General features: G+C 45.3%; 1 protein-coding gene across 1 annotated transcript in view; it reads left to right on the forward strand.

The window, feature by feature from the left end:
* Nucleotides 1–5980: 5980 nt before the first annotated feature.
* Nucleotides 5981–22170, forward strand: part of LOC117870980 (cystatin-A-like) — a 67533-nt gene continuing 51343 nt past the window's right edge. The window contains exons 1-2 of the mRNA XM_034758522.1: nucleotides 5981–6145; nucleotides 14002–14103. Of these exons, the coding sequence (XP_034614413.1) occupies nucleotides 5981–6145; nucleotides 14002–14103 (267 nt within the window). The remainder of the gene's footprint in view (nucleotides 6146–14001; nucleotides 14104–22170) is intronic.

Here is a 22170-nt window from a genome sequence, read left to right on the forward strand (position 1 = left end):
TTTTTTCTTCCTAAGTGGAGCACTTTGCATTTGTCTTTGTTAAACTTAATCCTGTTTACCTCAGACCATTTCTCCAATTTGTCCAGATCATTTTGAATTATGACCCTGTCCTCCAAAGCAGTTGCAATCCCTCCCAGTTTGGTATCATCTGCAAACTTAATAAACGTACTTTCTATGCCAATATCTAAGTCATTAATGAGGATATTGAACAGAGCTGGTCCCAAAACAGACCCCTGCGGAACCCCACTTGGTATGCCTTTCCAGCAGGATTGGGAACCATTAATAACAACTCTCTGAGTAGGGTTATCCAGCCAGTTATGCACCCACCTTATAGTAGCTTCATTGAAATTGTATTTGCCTAGTTTATCGATAAGAATATCATGCGAGACCATATCAAATGCCTTACTAAAGTCTAGGTATATCACATCCATAGCTTTTCCCTTATCCACAAGACTCGTTATCCTATCAAAGAAAGCTATCAGATTGGTTTGACATGATTTGTTCTTTACAGATCCATGCTGGCACTTCCTATCACCTTACCACCTTCCAAGTGTTTGCAGATGATTTCTTTAATTACTTCCTCCATTATCTTCCCTGGCACAGAAGTTAAACTAACTGGTCTGTAGTTTCCTGGGTTGTTTTTATTTCCATTTATAGATAGGCACTATATTTGCCCTTTTCCAGTCTTCTGGAATCTCTCCCGTCTCCCATGATTTTCCAAAGATAATAGCTAGAGGCTCAGATACCTCCTCTGTTAGCTCCTTGAGTATTCTAGGATGCATTTCATCAGGCCCTGGTGACTTGCAGGTATCTAACTTTTCTAAGTGATTTTTAACTTGTTCTTTTTTTATTTTATCTGCTAAACCTACCCCCTTCCCATTAGCATTCACTATGTTAGGCATTCCTTCAGACTTCTCGGTGAAGACCGAAACAAAAGTCATTAAGCATCTCTGCCATTTCCAAGTTTCCTGTTACTCCCACTTCACTGAGCAGTGGGCCTACCCTGTCTTTGGTCTTCCTCTTGCTTCTAATGTATTGATAAAAAGTCTTCTTGTTTCCCTTTATTCCCATAGCTAGTTTGAGCTCATTTTGTGCCTTTGCCTTTCTAATCTTGCCCCTGCCTTCCTGTGTTTGCCTATATTCATCCTTTGTAATCTGTCCTAGTTTCCATTTTTTGAGTCCTTTTTATTTTTTAGATCATGCAAGATCTCGTGGTTAAGCCAAGGTGGTCTTTTGCCACATTTTCTATCTTTCCTAACCAGCGGAATAGCTTGCTTTTGGGCCCTTAATAGTGTCCCTTTGAAAAACTGCCAACTCTCTTCAGTTGTTTTTCCCCTCAGTCTTGATTCCCATGGGACCTTACCTATCAGCTCTCTGAGTTTACCAAAATCCACCTTCCTGAAATCCATTGTCTCTATTTTGATGTACCCCCTTCTACCCTTCCTTAGAATTGCAAATTCTATGATTTCATGATCACTTTCACCCAAGCTGCCTTCTATTTTCAAATTCTCAACGAGTTCCTTCCTATTTGTTAAAATCTAGAACAGCTTCCCCACAGTAGCTTTTCCAACCTTCTGAAATAAAAAGTTGTCTGCAATGCAGTCCAAGAATTTGTTGTATTGTCTGTGCCCCGCTGTGTTATTTTCCCAACATGTATCTGGATAGTTGATGTCCCCCATCACCACCAAATCTTGGGCTTTGGATGATTTTGTTAGTTGTTTTTAAAAAAGTCTCATCCACCTCTTCCACCTGGTTAGGTGGCCTGTAGTAGTCTCCTAGCATGACATCACCCTTGTTGTTTACCCCTTTTAGCCTAACCCAGAGACTCTGAACACTTCCATCTCCTATGTCCATCTCCACCTCAGTCTAAGTGCGTTGCCTTATATATTAAAAATGTACACTTCCTACCTTTTCCCCCTGTCTATCCTTCCTGAGCAAGCTGTACCCATCCACACAAACATTCCAATCCTGTGTATTATCCCACCAAGTTTCAGTGATGCCAGTAATGTCAGTTGTATTTATTTATTAGCACTTCCAGTTCTTCCTGCTTATTACCCATACTTCTCGCATTTGTATATAGGCATCTGATACTGGTTTGATCTTGCCTCCCAGTTTTTGTCCTGACCCTCCTTTCTCTCTGCCAATAGAGCCCACACTCCCTCTCATTTCTGACCCATCTCCCAGGTCTCCATGTTCCCCACTTACCTGTGGGCTTTGCTCACCTGTCCCCGTCGAACCTAGTTTAAAGCCCTCCTCACTAGGTTAGCCAGTCTGTGCCCAAATAGGGTCTTTCCCCTCCTCGAAAGGTGAACGCCATCTCTGCCTAGCAGTCCTTCCTCAAATAGCATCCCGTGGTTGAGGAAGCCAAAGCCCTCCTGGCGACACCATCTTTGCAGTCAGGCATTCACCTCCATGATGCATCTGTCTCTGCCCCTACCTTTTGACATGAAGAATCAAAGAATACCACTTGCGCTTCAAACTCCTTTACCCGTACTCCCAGAGCCCTGTAGTCACTCTTGATCCGCTCAGTGTCACACCGTGCAGTATCATTCGTGCCCACATGGATGAGTAGCATGGGGTAGTAGTCAGAGGGCTGGATAATCCTCGACAATGCCTCCGTAACATTTCAGATACAGGCTCCCGGCAGGCAGCATACCTCTCGAGATGAAATGTCAGGGCGACAGATAAGCGCCTCTGTCCCCCTCAGCAGAGAGTCTCCAACCACCACTATCCTACATTTCCTATTAACAGTGGTGGCAGCTGACCTCCCAGCCTTAGAGGTACGAGGCGTCTCCTCCTTTACTGCAGGGGGTGATTCCTTCTCTCCTGTATCAAGAAGAGCATAACTGTTACCTATTACCACGGCGGGAGGGTTTGGAGTAGGGGTGGAGCACTGCCTGCTGCCAGAAGTAACCAGCTGCCAGTGTCCACCCTGAGCCACCGCCTCCTCCTCCACCAGTGGTGTATCAGAAGTTCTGTGTACTGGGACAGCTACCTCAGCTGTCTCCACATGGACACTGTCAAGGAATTGCTCATGGATTTGGATGCTCCTCAACCTAGCTACCTCCTCCCTGTAGCTCTCCCACCTGCTGCCTGAGAGATTCCACCAGCAGGCACCTTTCACATTGGATGGTTCCCCCCCCCCCGCCCATTAGCCTGGATATCAGTAAGTGGAAATTGCAAGTTACAGTCTCTGCAAAACCACAGCAGGATTTGGGTAGAAGCATCCATGCTCAGGTGCTCTGTCTGGCTACAGGTGCAGGTGGAGGAGATGGAAGCAGTGCTGGCACAGGTGGGTCTTCCTAACCATTGTAAGTCTCCCTCTGTCAAACTCCCTCTCAAACTCCTGTCTGCAGCCCCCTGTCTGCTGAAAGGGTTTAAAACAAATAAAAGGAAGTTCTTCTTCATGCAGCGCACAGTCAACTTGTGGAACTCCTTACCTGAGGAGGTTGTGAAGGCTAGGACTATAACAGTGTTTAAAAGGGAACTGGATAAATTCGTGGTGGTTAAGTCCATTAATGGCTATTAGCCAGGACGGGTAAGGAATGGTGTCCCTAGCCTCTGTCAGAGGGTGGAGATGGATGGCAGGAGAGAGATCACTTGATCATTGCCTGTTAAGTTCACTCCCTCTGGGGCACCTGGCATTGGCCACTGTCGGTAGACAGGATACTGGGCTAGATGGACATTTGGTCTGACCTGGTACAGCTGTTCTTATGTAAGTTCTATTGTCCTTCCTAATGGCCTATCCAGGCTGATTGCCTATTGTCTGGTGGGTGTCCCCCAGATGCAAGCACTTTTGTAATTGATACATAGTCCATATTCCTAATTTCAAATACAGAAATGATACATGCATTCAAATAGGATAATCCCATCCAGTAAATCATAACCTTTCCAATGATACCTTTCTGCTGGTGGAATCTGACTCAGATGATGAAAATGAACATGTGTTGGTCTACACTGCTTTGGATGGTTATCGAGCAGAATCCATTATCAGCAAGGATACATGTCCTCTGGAATGGTGGTTGAAGCATGAAGGGGCATGTGAATCTTTAGTGCACCTGGCACATAAATATCTTGCATTGCCAGCCACATAAGTGCCATCACTTTCAGGTGATATTGTAAACATGAAGCGAGCAGCATTATCTCCTGGAAATGTAAACAAACTTGTTTTGTCTGAGCAATTAGCTGAACAAGAAGCAGGACGGAGTGGACTTGTAGGCTTTATTTTTGAATGCAGTTATTTTTTTGTACAACTTTCATGATAAAGAGATTGCACTACAGGGCTTGTATTAGGTGAATTGAAAAATACTATTTTTTTTACAGTGCAAATCTTTGTAATAAAATTGAGCTCTGTACACTTTGTATTCTGTGTGGTAATTGAAATCAGTATATTTAAAAATAGACAATATCCAAAACTATTTAAAAAAATTAATCCTGATCAATCACACTTAATAATAGAATACCATTTATTTAATCACTTGACAGCCCTAATTAATAGATCAGCTACAATGGGTGCATTAACCAAGTTTACACTGTTAGATTTCCTTTAAATTCATAAATTCCAAGGTTAGAAGGAAACACTGTGATAATCTAGTCTGACCCCCTATGTAATGCAAGCCATAAACTTCCTCAAAATAATTCCTAGAACAGATCTCTTAGGAAAATATCCAATCTTGATTTAAAAATTGCCGGTGATGGAGAATCCATCACAAGCCTTGGTAAACTGTTGCAATGGCAAATTACTCATTGTTAAAAATGGATGCCTTATTTCCAATCTTAATTTATCTAGCTTCAATTTCCAGCTATTGGATCATTTTATCCTTTTCTCTGGTAGGCTGAAGAGTCAATTGTTAACTATTTGTTCCCCATGTAGGTACTCCTGCACTGTAAGTTGCAGGGGTGTGTGTGTTATCTATATAACAATATAGAACTATTTTGAATGTATCCTTACAATGGTTTATCTATAAAATAGTATACAAGTTGTCTTGAATGTATCCTTAATTGCTTTGGGAAATAGAATAGAGGGGGGTGCAGAGGCATGAGTGATGCTGTGTATGTTTGTTTTGCTGAAAACTTTAAAATTTATCTGTTCTTCAAAAACTTTACTAAAATTAAGAGCCTCTAGTACATTTTAAGCCAATAGGTGCTAATTTCCAATAAATACAAAAGGCTGTGAAGAACTAATGACTTTAAGTAGGAATAAGTGAAATTGTTCTAAAGATTAGGTACATCTTTCATTGGGGTCTATCTATCAGTTTTTAAAGACAAATGCTAAAGGAATAATGTAGAAAAAGGAAATTTTATTTCTGGTGCAAAATTAAAAACCAGACTAATTGCTAAATGTTCATAGGTTTTGTAAAAAGTTTGATAAAGAAATCTACATGCATGCTCCTTTTGGAGGGTGGGGTCCTATTTCTTCAAATAAAAGCTAAAACAAGGAAAAGAAGGGGTGAAGGTGGCAGCATGTGCCAACATTCTTATCTCTGTCCTTTCAACAGTTAGAAAATCTTTCAGTTTTGTAATAAACAATAGAGGAAATAAAATAATTAAAAATAAGGCCTGCTGCCTTTGCACTCTTAGGGATAATGAGAAAACAACATTTCAAGTTAAACAGGAATTGATGCAATGAAATCAGGGGAGAATGTGTGGTAACTTTAAGGCAGATATTGGGAAATACTTGGGTGTAGCTCAGTGTTTAGAATCACTTCCCTCAGCAGAGTCACACCTGATTAGAGGTGTTGAAACTGGTGATGAATCAAGAAATTGCCAGACCAGCCGGAACCAATTACCATAATTAAAAGGGGTTGGGGAGTTATTTGTTTTCTGCTTTTCTGGTGTCCACAGAGCACTATACACATAATGATATTTAAAGTACTCTTTCTCTTGACAATATTACACTTTTAAAATTTTGTTTTGTTCCTTTCTTCCCTCCTCTCCCCTCACAAGCCTGACAATGGTAAACTCCACATATGATTTGAATATGACTGTGAGACTATGTAATATCAGATGTCTGACTAGACTTGGTCACACTTGCTCTAGATTTCTCTTGTCCAAACATCCTAAGAAGTTATTTGCCACTATGCTTGTTGGAGGCTTAAGCACGACCAAGCCCGCGACTCCAGAAATCCAAGAGATTGCTGACCAGGTGAGTTGCATCCAATGAAAGATGCAAAACAAACTAATAGCACAAAAGCAAATTCCAGAGATTATGGAATGTGTTGTGAGAGGCTACCGGTGTGGTGCTTCTGCTTTCTCCTGTTGATATCACTCGGCTGCGTGCGTGTGTTCCCTCTGTGTGCTGCCCCAGCTCTGCAGATAGCTGACACAGCAGACCCGACGAGAACCCCCAATAACCACAGAGTCTAGTAAGGTACAAAGGCACCTCGGCCAGGTTTATTGCGACCCTGACACAATTTCAGTTCCCCGTAGATTACTTAGTCTACCGGGCATACTGCTAGAAAGTGCCGCTCGGCAATGGACTCAGCTCAGTGGCGGGACTTTCCACTGCCCCCTCAGCCGGACAAAGACACCACCCCAGGGATACATTTTTATACACAGGTACAAACAAGTTACACATCACTCCTGACGTATTGAGGTGCAACCCCTCTACGTAGCCAGGTACAACCCCTCTATGCAGTAAGGTGCCGCCTCGCACCTTGTACCTGTTGGTTCGATCAAAACAACTCTATCCATCATTTTACCCTTTTGCCCCTGTCATTGGGATGGGTCGGTCTGTTCCCTGTTATCTGTGGAATGTTCCAGTATAGTGTATCTTGGTATCATGTTTATGCTAAATGAATATGTATTTCTGCAACATCAGCCCTTTCCTTGCCAACTTCTGTGAGCAGGGCCTGCCTCTTGCTCACAGCTTAACTTTGCTTCATATTAGCACAGTCTTGACCATTACTTTAGTTCGGGCCTCATACTGGGCCTTCATTAGGCCTTCACTTACTACATTGCCTTTACTTACTACAGAATGAAGCTGATTTTTAAAATAAATTTAACAAGAAGCATTGTAAATAGAAGCCCTCTTGATTGATTAGAAGCATGTAGTATGTGGCATAGAAAAACTGCTTAAGAAGTGACTGCACTGATTCCAGTCCAGAAAATTCTTAGATTTGTATCTGCCAATGCCAGAAGGGACCTCCTGTATAGCATAGGCATACAACTTTTCATTCTTTTAATCCATTTAATGTGGCCATGTTAATTTTGTATTCTAGTTTTTTAATCAAAATTTCACATGGCACCATGTATAATGCCATACAGTAATCTATTACATCAATGGTGTTACCTTTTATCGACCACAATTATAATATCAAAAGAGATATCCAATCTGTTTGAAAGGATCTATTTTTCATACATCCACATTGATTGGCATTAAGTAGAATAATTTCCTTTAATTCTTTATTAATCAAGACCTGTATCAGCTGCTCCAACTTCTTACCTGAGATCAGTGTCAGACTGGCAGTCCTATAATTACCTGGGTTATCCCATTTATCCTTTTAAATAGTAGCACATTAGCTTTCTTCCAGTCTTCTGACCTTCTACTTTTCAGTCTTCTGGGAGCTGTAGAGACATTCACAGCTGTGGTGCAGGTAGAAATATATGAAAGACAGCAAGGTCTAGTGGTCAGTACAGGCATCTGAAGCTGAGTCTACACTGCCTAATTAACTACCAGTGCAGTTCCACTGACAGTAGCAGTTGTTGAAGTACCTGTGCAGACAGGGTTTTAGGGGTTTTTGATAACTGTAATCAAACCCTGATCTGTTCAAAACTGGCTGAGAGGGCAGTAAAAATATCAGTGTTCTGCCTACACTGCTACTTGGGTAGTGGAGCAGCACTGGCAGTGAATCAGAGGTCCCATTTGCTAATGCAGAGCAAGCCAGGGAGTCAGGCATTTGTTCCTGGTGCCAGGGCTGGTTCTAGGATCCCATTACTGGGGGGCAGAGGAGGGGAGTGGATGTTTCAGGGACTCTGTAAACAAATAACCTTCTAGGAATCCTGGAGCTAGTTGGATCCCTGAAAAATCTTAGATTTTAAGAGTTTAAGAAAATAGAAATTAGCTACGTTGTCAGTATTTTCCTGGGATTTATAACTTTGGCCTTTCTGAAAATGATTTAGGGCCCCTTCAAAGTGAGCTGGTGAGGGGGAAATGTCCTGGGCCTGCCTGGCTCTGCTGTGGACTCACTGTGTGATCCTGGTCAAATCACATTACCTCTTTACGTTTCAATTTCCTCAGCTGTAAAATGAAGGGGGGGGGGGGGAGAGAGCAGGGGATAACACTTCCCTTCCTGACATGGGGACTATTTAATTCACATTTGTAAGGCATGTTGAGATTCTTCCACGAAAGACACAATAGACCTACAAAATATTACTGCTGTTGTGTGTATGCTCACTGTAGAAAGGTAACAGATGGTCTCTGTCCAAAAACTCTGAGAATCCAAGTTTAAATGTGCACCCAGCATGTGTCAGAAATGAGGTCACAATACTTAGTTTTCAGTGGATACAAACATGGCACAAAAGGAGAATCTTCAAGTCCGATTCTGCTTTCATTCACCCAGGGGTCAATTGAGATTTTTAAATTTACTCCCCTGTTAAGTGAGCAGAATATAGCCTCTGGAGGGCAGATATACAATACCTGAATACTTTCAGGAAAGTGTCATGTACTTGGAATGATCTAAAGCAGCAGTTCTCAACCACGGGTCTGGGGCCCCCTGTGGGGCTGCAAGCAGGTTTCAGGGGGTCTGCCTAAATAAACCAGAGAGCAGGGCCGGCATTAGACTTGCTGGGGCCCAGGACAGAAAGCCAAAGCCCAAGCCCTGCCACCCGGGGCTGAAGCCGAAGCCTGAGCACCTTAGCTTTGCAGATCCCCTGTGGGTCCGGGGTCCCAGGCAATTGCCCTGCTTGCTACCCCCTACTGCCAGCCCTGGCTCTTAATCTACTAGATATGCAGAAAAACAGTTGTGGCACCTGTGGGCTGTGGAATTATTATAGCATATGTGGAGGGGGGGCTCAGAAAGAAAGGTTGCAAACCCCTCACTTAAAGCACTCACTTGTTCAGTGATCTTTAAAAAATGTAAACAAAATCATTCATTGCTCTTTATTTTCTAAAAGGGGAAACTTTTTTGTCTTGTGTCTAGAGCTGTGTGTGCCTTGGAGAGGTAGATTTTTAAATAGTATCTGGCATTTGTGAGTCGGCTGTGAACTCCGTGGTATCCTTTCGCAACAAAGAGCATCTGACTACCATACTGCTGACTAGAAGACTTGTGATGGCTCTCACCCCACTCTTCATGCACCTTCAAAGGGAAAGTGGCTGCCAGAGAAAAATGTCATTGTTGATTGGCTTAAATATATGAATTGCCTTTATTGACGACATGCTTTTAAAGAATGGTCAAAATTCCCAGTTAGCTAATGAATAAAGCACAATGGATTGTGGTTGGTGCAGTGGGACTGGTAGCCATGAGACAGATGTGATTCCTGTGTCAGCCACAGACTCATTGTGTGGCTTGATTTTAGGGAAGTCACTTTGGCATTCTCTGCCTCAGTTTCCCCATATATAAGGCTGTCATTACGTTGGATTTCATTGTAGTAGCCACATACCTCTAAAAGACACTCCAAAGCAGACAATTAAAATCGCAGCAAATGGAAATGAGGCTTTGCCCAAAGCTCTTTTGAGAGGAAAGGATTTTAACCCTGATGTCCTCATTGAGTACAAGGCACTTTTCATCTGGCAATCTGAAAGCACAAATCCCAAGCAGAGATGGGCACCTCTCTAGCTATCAGTCAGGTGCCTAAGTACCTTTGTAGATCTGGGCCTGTGCCTTTTACTCCTGGCTAGATTAGATGGCTCCCCACTCTGCCTGCTGGCTTCTGGGAATTCCTTTCTTAGGCAATTAAGTCTCCCCATGCAATACAGGGGGAACCTGGGTGCTTAACTCAGGGCTAAGAATTCCACTAGTCAGCAGGGAGCCTAAGATCGTTGGTGAAATCTAGACCCAGCAGCCCTATCAATTTTGGGGAGGTTTTCTTGTACCATTGTTGACCCCTGAGCGTTACCTTCATTTCTGCCCTTATCCTAGCTGAGTCCAGAAACAACAACCAACAATACATTTGATCAGGAATGTATTACTTATTAAATCTCCTTGTCCTACATCTCTTAGGCATGAGCCAGGGCCTTCAAACTGTCCATTTCGGAACCAGACAGCTGGCTGCTTGACCTCTCTTGAAGGGATAGGCCATTTCAATAAATAACTGATGGGTAAATAGTGCTTGGAGGTTGGGAAGGTCATGAATAGCAGGGGTGGGGGACGACAGTTTATTTGTCTGAGACAAGGACAGCTGGCGCTGAGGGGACACTTAATTCAACACTTCCAAAGAAGTGGAAAGTCTGGGTGTGGTGTGGTGAATCTGCTGAGAGCAGCAGAAAGGAAAGGTTCCAGGGGAACTGGGAGAATAGTTAGTCAAGAGTGGGTGTATTGGGATTATGGCAGCAGCGTAGTGATTGCAACATTTGGGGTGAGAATGGCAGCATGTGAAGCACTGGAACAGCTGCTCCAGAGTTGATACTCAAGCAGAAGATGCTGCATCAGTGTGGAAGAGCAATGCAGAGGAGCCCCCAATGAGTCATACCATGGAACTGAACGCTGACCAATTACCTCTACTGCATGAATGGATTAAGATAGTGAGGCCTGAGGACCCCAACCTTCTTTTGAATTGTCCCCCAAAGGTTAAACTGAGAACTACTGAGCTGTTTAGTGAGCCTAGGGAATTTGTTCTTTTCTGGCAGCCTTAGTAAATTAGTATTTCATTTGCACTGCATGTCAGCTTTTTGGGACCGATTAGCTGTGCAGTCCATGAGTGCTTCACACCTGAAGTTTCTTTAATGCTTTCCTCTGAGACACAGTACATCTGTATCTGAGAAGGGCTGATGTACCATAGTACTCCAATGACCCCATCATGTGAGTGTCATCACAATAGTCTTAGGGAAAATTTTAAAAAGTCACTTGATTGTGACAGGTATGACTCTAACTTGCAATATCCTGGACAAACCATGTTGAATTAAATTAGTATTATAGGAGTTCAGTGAATTAAAAATGCAAAAAATTTATTTATGATTGAGGGAGGTGAGGCAAATTCATTCAGATTCTAACACCTTCAGAGAGGTACCACCACCTGAAGAGATACTTGCATTTACTGGTTCAAAGGAGTTTTAGATAAATAGCTTAAACTGACTTGAGACCTTTTTATCTGATCCAGCAAATGGACAGGACATTCTGTCCAATCCTTCTGGAAAGGGTGGAAGGACTTAACCTACCAAATCCCTAGTTTGGAGCTGAGGTGACCTCTGGCAAGTTTTCTAGCATGTGTAGGGTTTTTATTGTGTTAATATTTCCTGTGTAATGTTTTTACCTTAAGAATAAATGTGCTTGCTTAGAAAGATCTGTGTGATAACCTGTCACTGCTGGAACTCCATGTTCAGAGCCTGTGGAGAGAAAGCAGCACAGACGCTGGCCTGTTTAGGCAGTCTGGCTTGCTGAAGATATCAGTGTAGATTAGGAAGCTGTGCAGCCTGAGCTCCCTGGTCAGGAGGGAGAGAGACATGGACTTCTGCTCAAGACAGCTGATGGCTGAAAAGCTGAGGGCCTCCCGTTGGTGGACATAAGGGGGGACTGCAGGTGCAGTTGCCTTGAACTGTGACAGGGGGAACTTAGCCTTTGAAAAGGTCATTGATAATGTCACTGTCAATTCATTGATGAGCCCCAAACTTCCCTTCCTTCAGATGTATGTTATCATGGGAAACACTCCTTGTTCCACTTCATATTTTTGAAGTTCTGGCACTGAACAAATTTTAAAAATCCACAGTGTTTAAAGTTGTTTCCCTGCATAAGCACATTTACACAAACCTGCCTCCAGCATGAGGGAGTCTTGCCTTTGCCAGCTGGGTGTTAGCTCCCTAACACAACCAGACTGTCAGCCACTCAGGCACTCTCCTCTGGGCTGTACCAGCCCTGCTTTTGCCCTGCAGATTGAACATAGGTGCACCCCAGCCTCAGAGTCTCTTTGAAGTGTCCCTCTGTGGTATCCAGCCCCTGACGCCTGGACCCCACAGAAATCCCAGTTCCTCCATTCCCAAAGGAACAGTGGACCCCGGGTTTACCTTAGATCACCATTCCTGTAGCACATCCAGCACTTCAGTTCACTTACATAAATTTTCATTTGTTTTACTGTAAAAAAGAATAGATTAAATGGAAACAAGTGTGAGTGATGGAAACAAATGGTTCCATATTAACCGCAAACTAGTGCCTACACTTAAGTTACCTTTCCTATCTAATAATGTAGATTCTTAGCCCATATTTCAGTCTTTTGCTGCATTTGCTAGCCCCAAGGAGCCAGGACCCAATCTTTCATGAAGCACCCCTGCTCATCAAGGTGCCTCCTTAGTCAATGTATACAGAGCGTCTTTCTCCACCCTGTGATATACCAAATCAGTCTTTTGTCTTTATTCACCAAACAGGGCGATCCACTCAATGTCCTATCATTCCTTTTCACATTCAAGTGGTTTTGATGCTTAACTTGTCTTCAATGGTTATTCTACTGATTTTTCTGGGTTGGTGCCAAGGCAGACAATGAGTAATATAATAATCGGCTAGCCCAGGATGGGTGACAACTCCCTCCTGCTTGAATTGTCTGTCACCGAGACACATTGTTCCCTAGTCATCACTTTCCCTCCAAGACCATTTTCAATATAGTTATATTATTCCATAAATATCACCCGTACACACATCTCACAAGGATTATGGGTATTGATAAGTTACAAGTTTTCAAAAGAAATCTCACATGCTACCCTTCATGGGTGAATACCATGGAAGCAGTGTGTTAGGTGTAGTGAGTTTGTCAGGTTTAGACAATAATTGCTTGTAGAGAACAGCAAACCCTTTTCCAGTTGGCATCAATGGGTCACTGTAACACAGAGGCCAAGTGTCATGTGATGGCAGACTGGAGGTGGTGCCTCCTTTAAGAGGGAGCTGGGCCAGACAGACTCTGAGGTCAGTGGATGGACAGGGGTTTTGTGGAGATGTTTGCAGAAAGCAGCAGCTTCAGGTGAGAGGTATTTCAGGAAAGGCCAGGCAGGAATCCTACTTTTTCACAGGGCTATGAAGCCTGGCTGCAAGAATCCTAGAATATCAGGGTTGGAAGAGACCTCAGGAGGTCATCTAGTCCAACCCCCTGCTCAAAGCAGGACCAACACCAACTAAATCATCCCAGCCAAGGCTTTGTCAAGCCTGACCTTAAAAACTCCCAAGGAAGGAGATTCCACCAACTCCCTGGGTAACCCATTCTAGTGCTTCACCACCCTCCTAGTGGAAAAGTTTTTCCTAATATCCAACCTAAACCTCCCCCACTGCAACTTGAGACCATTACTCCTTGTTCTGTCATCAGGTACCACTGAACGTTCTAGATCCATCCTCTTTGGAACCCCCTTTCAGGTAGTTGAAAGCAGCCATCAAATCCCCCCTCATTCTTCTCTTCTGGAGACTAAACAATCCCAGTTCCCTCAGCCTCTCCTCATAAGTCATGTGCTCCAGACCCCTAATCATTTTTGTTGCCCTCCGCTGGACTCTTTCCAATTTTTCTACATCCTTCTTGTAGTGTGGGGCCCAAAACTGGATGCAGTACTCCAGATGAGGCCTCACCAATGCTGAATAGAGGAGAATGATCATGTCCCTCAATCTGCTGGCAATGCTCCTACTTATACAGCCCAAAATGCCATTCGCCTTCTTGGCAACAAGGAACTGTGGAGCCTAGGGAATAAGGCTGGGATATGAGTTGAACTGAATTGTTTGTTAACATTTCCCTTCTTTGCGATTGCTTATTATGTGCTGCATGTCAGTCTATGTGCATTCTTTGGGAAGCTCAGAAGAAGAAACTGAGGCATGTTGAGAAGGGGGTGTGCTGACCCCATTACACCACCTAACCCTCTTTCCCCCCCCCCCCACACAGGTGAAGCCACAGCTAGAAGGGAAAGAGAACAAGACTTATTCAGTCTTTGTAGCTATAATATATAACACTCAGGTGGTTGCTGGAATAAACTATTTCATTAAGGTCAGTACTCAACAAATCCCCCACTTCTTCCATCATTGCTTAAGTGCTCTAGTTGAAGTAGGTATAATTTTGAGTGCCTTAAATCAAGATGTTCAAATAGTGAGCAAACATTGCAGGAAAAGGTCCCAGTATGACTTTTAATCAAGGTAGGGACTATCTCTCGTCTGCTTCTGCAGTACCCAGCCAGTACCTGTTGGGTGCTATTTCCCTGCAAAAATAGAAAAGATATATACAGCTTGTTTTGTGAATCTCATTTAAATCTTATCTCAATATTTATAAAGCACGAGTCACTCTTTCAGCTGTATATTGTAAAATTTTAGGATTGCTGAGAGGGCAATCTCCATTCAAGACTCTCCAACTGCTTTCTCAACTCTCATCCTCAGAGCTGGCCTTAGCTGTTTGGGCAGGCTGGCAAAACAATGGCTTTTCCTTCCTGCCGTCTCCGTGCCCTGAGAGAAAATAGAATTCTGTTCACCACAATCAGCCCACTAAGCTCACGGCCAGCCTGGGGATTTTGGGGATTTTACTGAAAGGATTGTGTGGTACACACCACAAACTCCTTTGAGCAATTTTAAATACAGTATGTGTGTATGTTTGGGAGGGATATGTCTTTAGGTCCTCACAACCTTCTGCTGCAGAAGTACAGTCCAGACCCTTGTTCCTGTGATCTACTTACATTTTCCAAGGCCCTTTCTTAAGGGAAAGGGCTAGAAACTTTTTAAATTTCCCCCTTCCCTAATGTTTCCTCAAAACAGGGGGTTCTGTGGTCATAGGCCCAGTCTGCTCCTTCTCTCGGAGAAATGGTGGGGCTTTTTAGCTATGTTATTGTGAAACTCCTTGTCGAAGGAGTTGGGTTTTCATTGTGCTCTGCACCGTCCCTGCCCAGGTCTCATTCTGATCTTCTGTGGCAATAAGTTCAGTCATTTAGGAACTTCTGCCGCCTGCCCCTGAAATTTTCCCAATGGCTTGCCAGTGAGAGCAGCTGTCTGAGGGACATGGATAAAGAGGTTTTCTAAGGTAGGTGGGCATTGCAGCCCCTAACTTTGAGGTGCTTAGTCATCCACTGGAATTTGAAAACCCTGAATTAGATGTTCAGGCTCCCTACACAATGGATGGGGAAGTTTGGAGCCTAAGAACGGAATCCACAAAAGCATGCACACTGAATGAGGAGATGCTTAAGCTAGCCAATAGAAAACACTGAGGAGTACAGTCTGTCCTGAGTGCTTCCCCCCCCCCCCCCCCCCCACTTGGGTATCTAACTCCAGTCTGGAGTTAAGCACTGTGATGGGATCCCCAGAGTACAACCTGGAACTGAGGTACCACTGTGCCCTCTTAACTCTCTAGCCTGAGCTGTCTCTCTCAATGCTTTGGTACTGACACGCAGCAAACCCCTCCAGGCACTGTTATCACTCAGCACATGGAGCCCTACACCCAGCTAAATTGCATGAATGCTCCCTGAGCTACTTATGAATCACACAGAGAAAGGCACCAGCAAATCTCCCAAGCCCCCAGCCTTGCACCTTGGAACTATACCATCTTGTTCTGGTCAGAAACCTGCTCAGTGTAAGTTTATTATCCAGTCTGTCCCTCCCTCGATGTGGAGAGGACACACACTAGCCTTTGTAAACTGAGCTGAGATTTCCCAAGCACTTCAACCAAAACATACCGCTTTAGGTAAAATATAAAACAGATTTATTAACTACAGAAGGATAGATTTTAAGTGATTATAAGTGGTAGGCATAAATGGTCAGATAGTTACCAGAGAAAATAAAAGGTAATCACAGTCTAAATCTTTCATTAGACTAGGCAGTATTTGGACCAAGCAGTTTTCTCACCAAACTAGATGTTAAGTTCTTAATAGACAAGCTTCCCCTTTAAGCCTGGGACTAGTCTCCTCAGTTCAAGGTACTTGCTTTGGAGGCAGGAGATGCTGGTTCAATTCCCCTCCATTGCCTGGTGGGGAGAAGGGATTTGAAGATGGTCTCCCACATTTCAGGGATGTGCCTTAGTTACTGAACTACAGAGTCACTCACTCTCTGTTTGGGCCAGTGCATATTTAATTAGTTATACAGTGGAACAGCTTCAGTGGGAGACTCAGGGTATGTCTACACTACGAAATTAGGTTGAATTTATAGAAGCCAGTTTTATAGAAATCGGTTTTATACAGTCGAGTGTGTGTGTGTGTGTCTCCATATAAAATGCTCTAAGTGCATTAAATTGGCGGACCGCATCCACAGTACTGAGGCTAACGTCGACTTCCAGAGCATTGCACTGTGGGTAGCTATCCCACAGTCTCCGCCACCCATTGGAATTCTGGGTTGAGATCCCAATGCCTGATGATGCAAAAACAGTGTAGTGGGAGGTTCTGGGTACATGTTGTCAGGCCCCTCCCCCTCCCTCAGAGCAATGGCAGACAATCAATTTGCGCCTTTTTACCTGGGTTACCTGCGCAGACGAAGTACCACGGCAAGCATGGAGCCCGCTCAGCTCACTGTCACCATATGTCATCTGGGTGCTGGCAGATGTGGTACTGCATTGCTGTACAGCAGCAGCTCCTTGCCTTTTGGCAGTAGATGGTGTATTACGATTGATATCCATCGTCATCGTACTCCTCTGAGTTTGGTCAGAGGCACCTGGGCAGACATGTTTTGTCTCCTGGAGACTCAGTCCTGCCGGTAGTCCTATTGAACTGTCTTGACGATGATGGCTAGCAATCGTAATGCAGCATCTTTTACCAAGCACCCAGAAGATGCCAATGGTTATCAGTCATGCTGCACCGTCTGCTGCCAGCCTAAAATGTAAAAGATAGATGGACCAGATTTGTTCTGTATTAATTTGCTTCCCCCTCCCTCCGTGAAATCAATGGTCTGCTAAACCCAGGGTTTTGAATTCAACCTTTGGGAGGGCCATTCTGTGTGACAGTTGTTTGTGTTTCTCCCTGATGCACAGCCACCTTTCTTGATTTTAATTCCCTGTAAGCCATGTCGTCACTCGCCCCTCTCTCCCTCCGTCAGACAATAGTTTCATGCCTTTTTTCAGCCCAGAAGCCATAGCACAGGGATCATGGAGCCCGCTCAGATCACTGCGGCAATTATGAGCACTATGAACACCACGTGCATTGTCCTGGAGTATAGGCAGAGCCAGAACATGCCAAAGCAAAATCAGGCGAGGAGGCGATTGCAGCGCGGTGACAAGAGTGATGAAGAAATTGACATGGACATAGACCTTTCACTAAGTACGGGCCCCAGCAATGTGCAAATCATGGTGTTACTGGGGCAGATTCATGCCGTGGAACACCGATTCTGGGCCCGGGAAACAAGCACAGACTGGTGGGACTGCATCGTGTTGCAGGTCTGGGACGATTCCCAGTGGCTGCGAAACTTTTGCATGCGTAAGGGCACTTTCATGGAACTTTGACTTGCTTTCCCCTGCCCTGAAGCGCCAGAATACCAGGATGAGAGCAGCCCTCACAGTTGAGAAGCGAGTGGCGATAGCCCTGTGGAAGCCTGCAACGCCAGACAGCTACTGGTCAGTCGGGAATCAATTTGCAGTGGGCAAATCTACTGTGGGGGCTGCTGTGATCCAAGTAGCCAACGCAATCAAAGACCTACTGATATCAAGGGTAGTGACTCTGGGAAACGTGCAGGTCATAGTGCATGGCTTTGCTGCAATGGGATTCCCAAAGTGTGGTGGGGTGATAGATGGAACCCATATCCCTATCTTGGCACCGGAGCACCAGGGTACTGAGTACATAAACTGCAAGGGGTACTTTTCAATGGTGCTGCAAGCACTGGGTGGATCACAAGGGACGTTTCACTAACATCAACGTGGATGGCCAAGAAAGGTACATGATGCTCGTGTTTTCAGGCACTCTGGTCTGTTTCAAAAGCTGGAGGAAGGGACTTTCTTCTGGACCAGAAAATAACCATTGGGGATGTTGAAATGCCTATCGTGATCCTTGGGGACCCAGCCTACCCCTTAATGCCATGGCTCATGCTGCCATACACAGGCAACCTGGACAGTAGTCAGGACCTGTTCAACTGTAGGCTGAGCAAGTGCAGAAGAGTGGTAGAATGTGCATTTGGATGTTTAAGAGCACGCTGGTGCAGTTTACTGACTTGGATAGACCTCAGCGAAACCAATATTTCAATTGTCATTGCTGCTTGCTGTGCGCTCCACAATATCTGTGAGCGTAAGTGGGAGACATTTATGGCGTGGTGGGAGGTTGAGGCAAATCGCCTGGCCGCTGATTACACTCAGCCAGAGACCAGGGCGGTTAGAAGAGTACAACAGGGCGCGGTGAGCATCAGAGAAGCTTTGAAAAACCAGTTTTGTGACGGGCTAGGCTACGGTGTGAAACTTCTGTTTGTTTCTCCTTGATTGAACCCCGTCCCCGCCCACTTCACTCTACTTCCCAGTAAGCTAATCACCCTCCCTGCCCCCCTTTGAGCACTGCTTGTAGAGGCAATAAAGTCATTGTTACTTAACATTCATGTATTCTTTATTAATTCATCACACAACTAGGGGATAACTGCCAAGGTAGCCCGGGAGGGGTGTGGGAGGAGGGAAGCACCACGTGAGGTGGGGGAGGAGGGAAGGACAAGGACACACTGCAGTTTAAAACTTTAACTCTTATTGGAGGCCAGCCTTATGATGCTTGGGAAATCATCTGGGGTGGAGTGGCTGGGTGGCCGGAGGCCCCCCCACCGCGTTCTTGGGCGTCTGGTTGAGGAGGCAATGGAACTTGGGGAGGAGGGCTGTTGGTTACACAGGGACTGTAGCAGCGGTCTCTGCTCCTGCTGCTTTTCCTGCAGCTCAACCATACGCTGGAGCATATCAGTATGATGCTCCAGCAGCCAGAGCATCGACTCTGGCCTTCTGTCAGCAATCTGACACCACCTATCCTCTTCAGTCCGCCACTTGCTCCCTTCAGCCCGCTACCTCGTATTGTGCTTTTTTGCACTCTGACATTGACTGCCTCCATGCATTCTGCTGTGCTCTGTCAGCGTGGGAGGACATCTGGAGCTCCGAGAACATATCATCCCGAGTCCACCGTTTTCTCCTTCTAATCTTTACTAGCCTCTATGAAGGAGAAACATTTGCAGCTGGTGGAGGAGAAGGGAGAGGTGGTTTAAAAAAGACCCATTTTAGAGAACAATGGGTACGTTCTTTCACATTAAATTTTGCTGTTCACATTACACAGCACATGTACTTTCGTTACAAGGTCGCATTTTTCCTCTTATATTGAGGGCCTGCCACTTTGGTGTGAGAGATCACTCTCACAGTGTCAGGCAACAGAATTCGGCTTGGAGGCAGCCAGGGTAAGTCACAGTCTTTTGGCTTTTTTAACCTTCATAACATGTGGGAATGGTTTCAAACAGCAGTGCCCTCATTTCCCATACCAAGCACCCGTTGGGTTGGCTATTTAAAATGGGTTTGCAATGTAAAAGGAGGGGCTGCAGTTTTTGGGTTAACATGCAGCACAAACCCAACTACCCCCCCCGACCAATTCTCTGGGATGATCACTTCACCCCTCCCTGCCAAGGCGTGGCTAACAGGGGGGAACATTTCTGTTCAGCAGAGCAGGAACAGGCACCTCTGAATGTCCCCTTAATAAAATCACCCCATTTCAACCAGGTGACCGTGAATGATATCACTCTCCTGAGGATAATAAAGAGAGATAAGGAATGGATGTTGTCTGCATGCCAGCTAACACCGGGACCATACGCTGCCATGCTTTGTTGTGCAATGATTCTAGACTAAGTGCTACTGGCCTGGCGTGGTAAAGTGTCTTACTATGGCGGACGGGATAAGGCAGCCCTCCCCAGAAACCTTTTGCAAAGGCTTTGGGAGTACATGAAGGAGAGCTTTCTGGAGATGTCCCTGGAGGATTTTCACTCCATCCCCATACACGTTGACAGAGTTTTCCAGTAGCTGTACTGGCTGCGATTGCCAGGGCAAATTAATCATTAATCACGCTTGCTTTTAAACCATGTGTAATATTTAGAAAGGTACACTCACCAGAGGTCCCTTGTGTGCCCTCAGGGTCTGGGAGCACGCCTTGGGTGAGTTCGGGGGTTACTGGTTCCAGGTCCAGGGTGATAAACGTATCCTGGCTGTTGGGGAAAGCGGTTTTTCCGCTTCCTTGCTGTAAGCTATCTTCATTGTCTTCATCATCATCTTCCTCATCCCCCAAACCTGCTTCCGTGTTGCATGATTCTCCATTGATAGAGTCAAAGCACAGGGTTGGGGTAGCGGTGGCTGCACCCCCTAGCATGGCATGCAGCTCCGCGTAGAAGCGGCATGTCTGCGGCTCTGCCTCGGACCTTCCATTTGCCTCTCTGGATTTGTGGTAGGCTTGCCTTAGCTCCTTAATTTTCACGCGGCACTGCTGTGCGTCCCTGTTATGGCCTCTGTCCTTTTATGGCCTTTGAGACTTTTTCTAATATTTTGCCATTTCGTTTACTGCAACAGAGTTCAGCTAGCACTGATTCGTCTCCCCATATGGCGAGCAGATCCCATACCTCCCGTTTGGTCCATGCTGGAGCTCTTTTGTGACCATGGTTACCTGTGCTGATGAGCTCTGTGTGCTCATCTGTGCTCTCCACGCTGGACAAACAGGAAATGAAATTCAAAAGTTCGTGGGGCTTTTCCTGTCTACCTGGTCAGTGCATCTGAGTTGAGAGTGCTGTCCAGAGCGGTCACAATGAACCACTGTGGGATAGCTCCCAGAGGCCAATATTGCGGGATAGCTCCCAGAGGCCAATCCCAGTTGAATTCCATCCACACTACCCCAAATCCAACCCGGAAAGGCCGATTTCAGCGCTAATTCCCTCGTCGGAGGTGGAGTAAAGAAACCGGTTTAAAGGGTCCTTTAAGTCGAAAAAAAGGGCTTCGTCGTGTGGACATGTCCAGGCTTAATTTGATTTAACGCTGGTAAATTCGACCTAAACTCGTAGTGTAGACCAGGCCTCAGAGAGCACGCCGCCTCAGATTATCCTATAGCCCAGTGGTTAGAACATTCCTCTGACAGGTAGAAGATCCATGCCCAACTCCCTTTGTCTTGTCATGCAGAAGGGGGAATTGAATGGGTCTCACATGGCCCAGGTGACACCACTGGGCTAAAGGTCATAAGGGAGGGTGTTCTCCTCCATATTTTGTGGCATCAGGTGTGCTCTGAGCACACCTACTGGATCAGACCCTGCAGGTAAACAAGGCAGGACAAAGCCTCATATGAGAATCCCGCTGGGGGTTAGATGTGAGTTAGGTGTCTAGGCACCTGCTTCAGACACTAGTGCACATGTCCAGTGGCAGAAACGTAGGCAATTAGGGGACTTTTACAGCAAAAATTTAGATGCTGAGGTTATATAGGCACTTCCAGAGTTATGTGGCAGCTGAGTGGGGAGTTTGTGAATATCAGTGGTGCTTAAATGTTAGGTGGTTCCATAAAAGAGAGACTGTAAAAAACAGGATTTTTTTTTACAACAGGAGACAACTTGCAGGGGATGGGATTTGAATTTGTCTTTCTTACCTCCCAGCTGAGTGTCCTAAGCAGCAGGCAATGGAGTCAATCTCTTTGTTCCTGGCCCACTGATTATTTTATGCCCCATGGAACAGCTTCAATAGGTGAGACAGAGAAACCTCCTCTTGAATACCTCATACCCTACTGGTTAGAGCACTCTCCTGGGAAGGAGACCCCTTCAGGACATCAACTCCCTTCTACACATCAAACGAGGAAGATATTGAACCCAGGCAGGGCCGTCCCTAGCTATTCTGGGGCACTATGCAGCCCCCTCAGCGAGGGTGGGGAGCAGGCCTTGGTGGGGGAGGGCTGGCCCCAGGCCTCTGTGGAGGTGGGCTGGCTTAGGGGACGGGGGGAACCACCCCCCAGCAATCACCAGTGATGCGGCTGGAGCCGGGTTGCTTAGGGTTAGCATACATCCGTTTTTTCCTGGACATGTCTGGCTTTTTGGTAATCAAACCCCCGTCCGGGGGGAATTTCCAAAAAGCCAAACATGTCCGGGAAAAATACTCCCAGCTTCCGGCATCCCTGGCTTACCTTAGAGC

The sequence above is a fragment of the Trachemys scripta genome, chromosome 1, assembly GCF_013100865.1.
Source record: "Trachemys scripta elegans isolate TJP31775 chromosome 1, CAS_Tse_1.0, whole genome shotgun sequence".
Taxonomy (NCBI): domain Eukaryota; kingdom Metazoa; phylum Chordata; order Testudines; family Emydidae; genus Trachemys; species Trachemys scripta.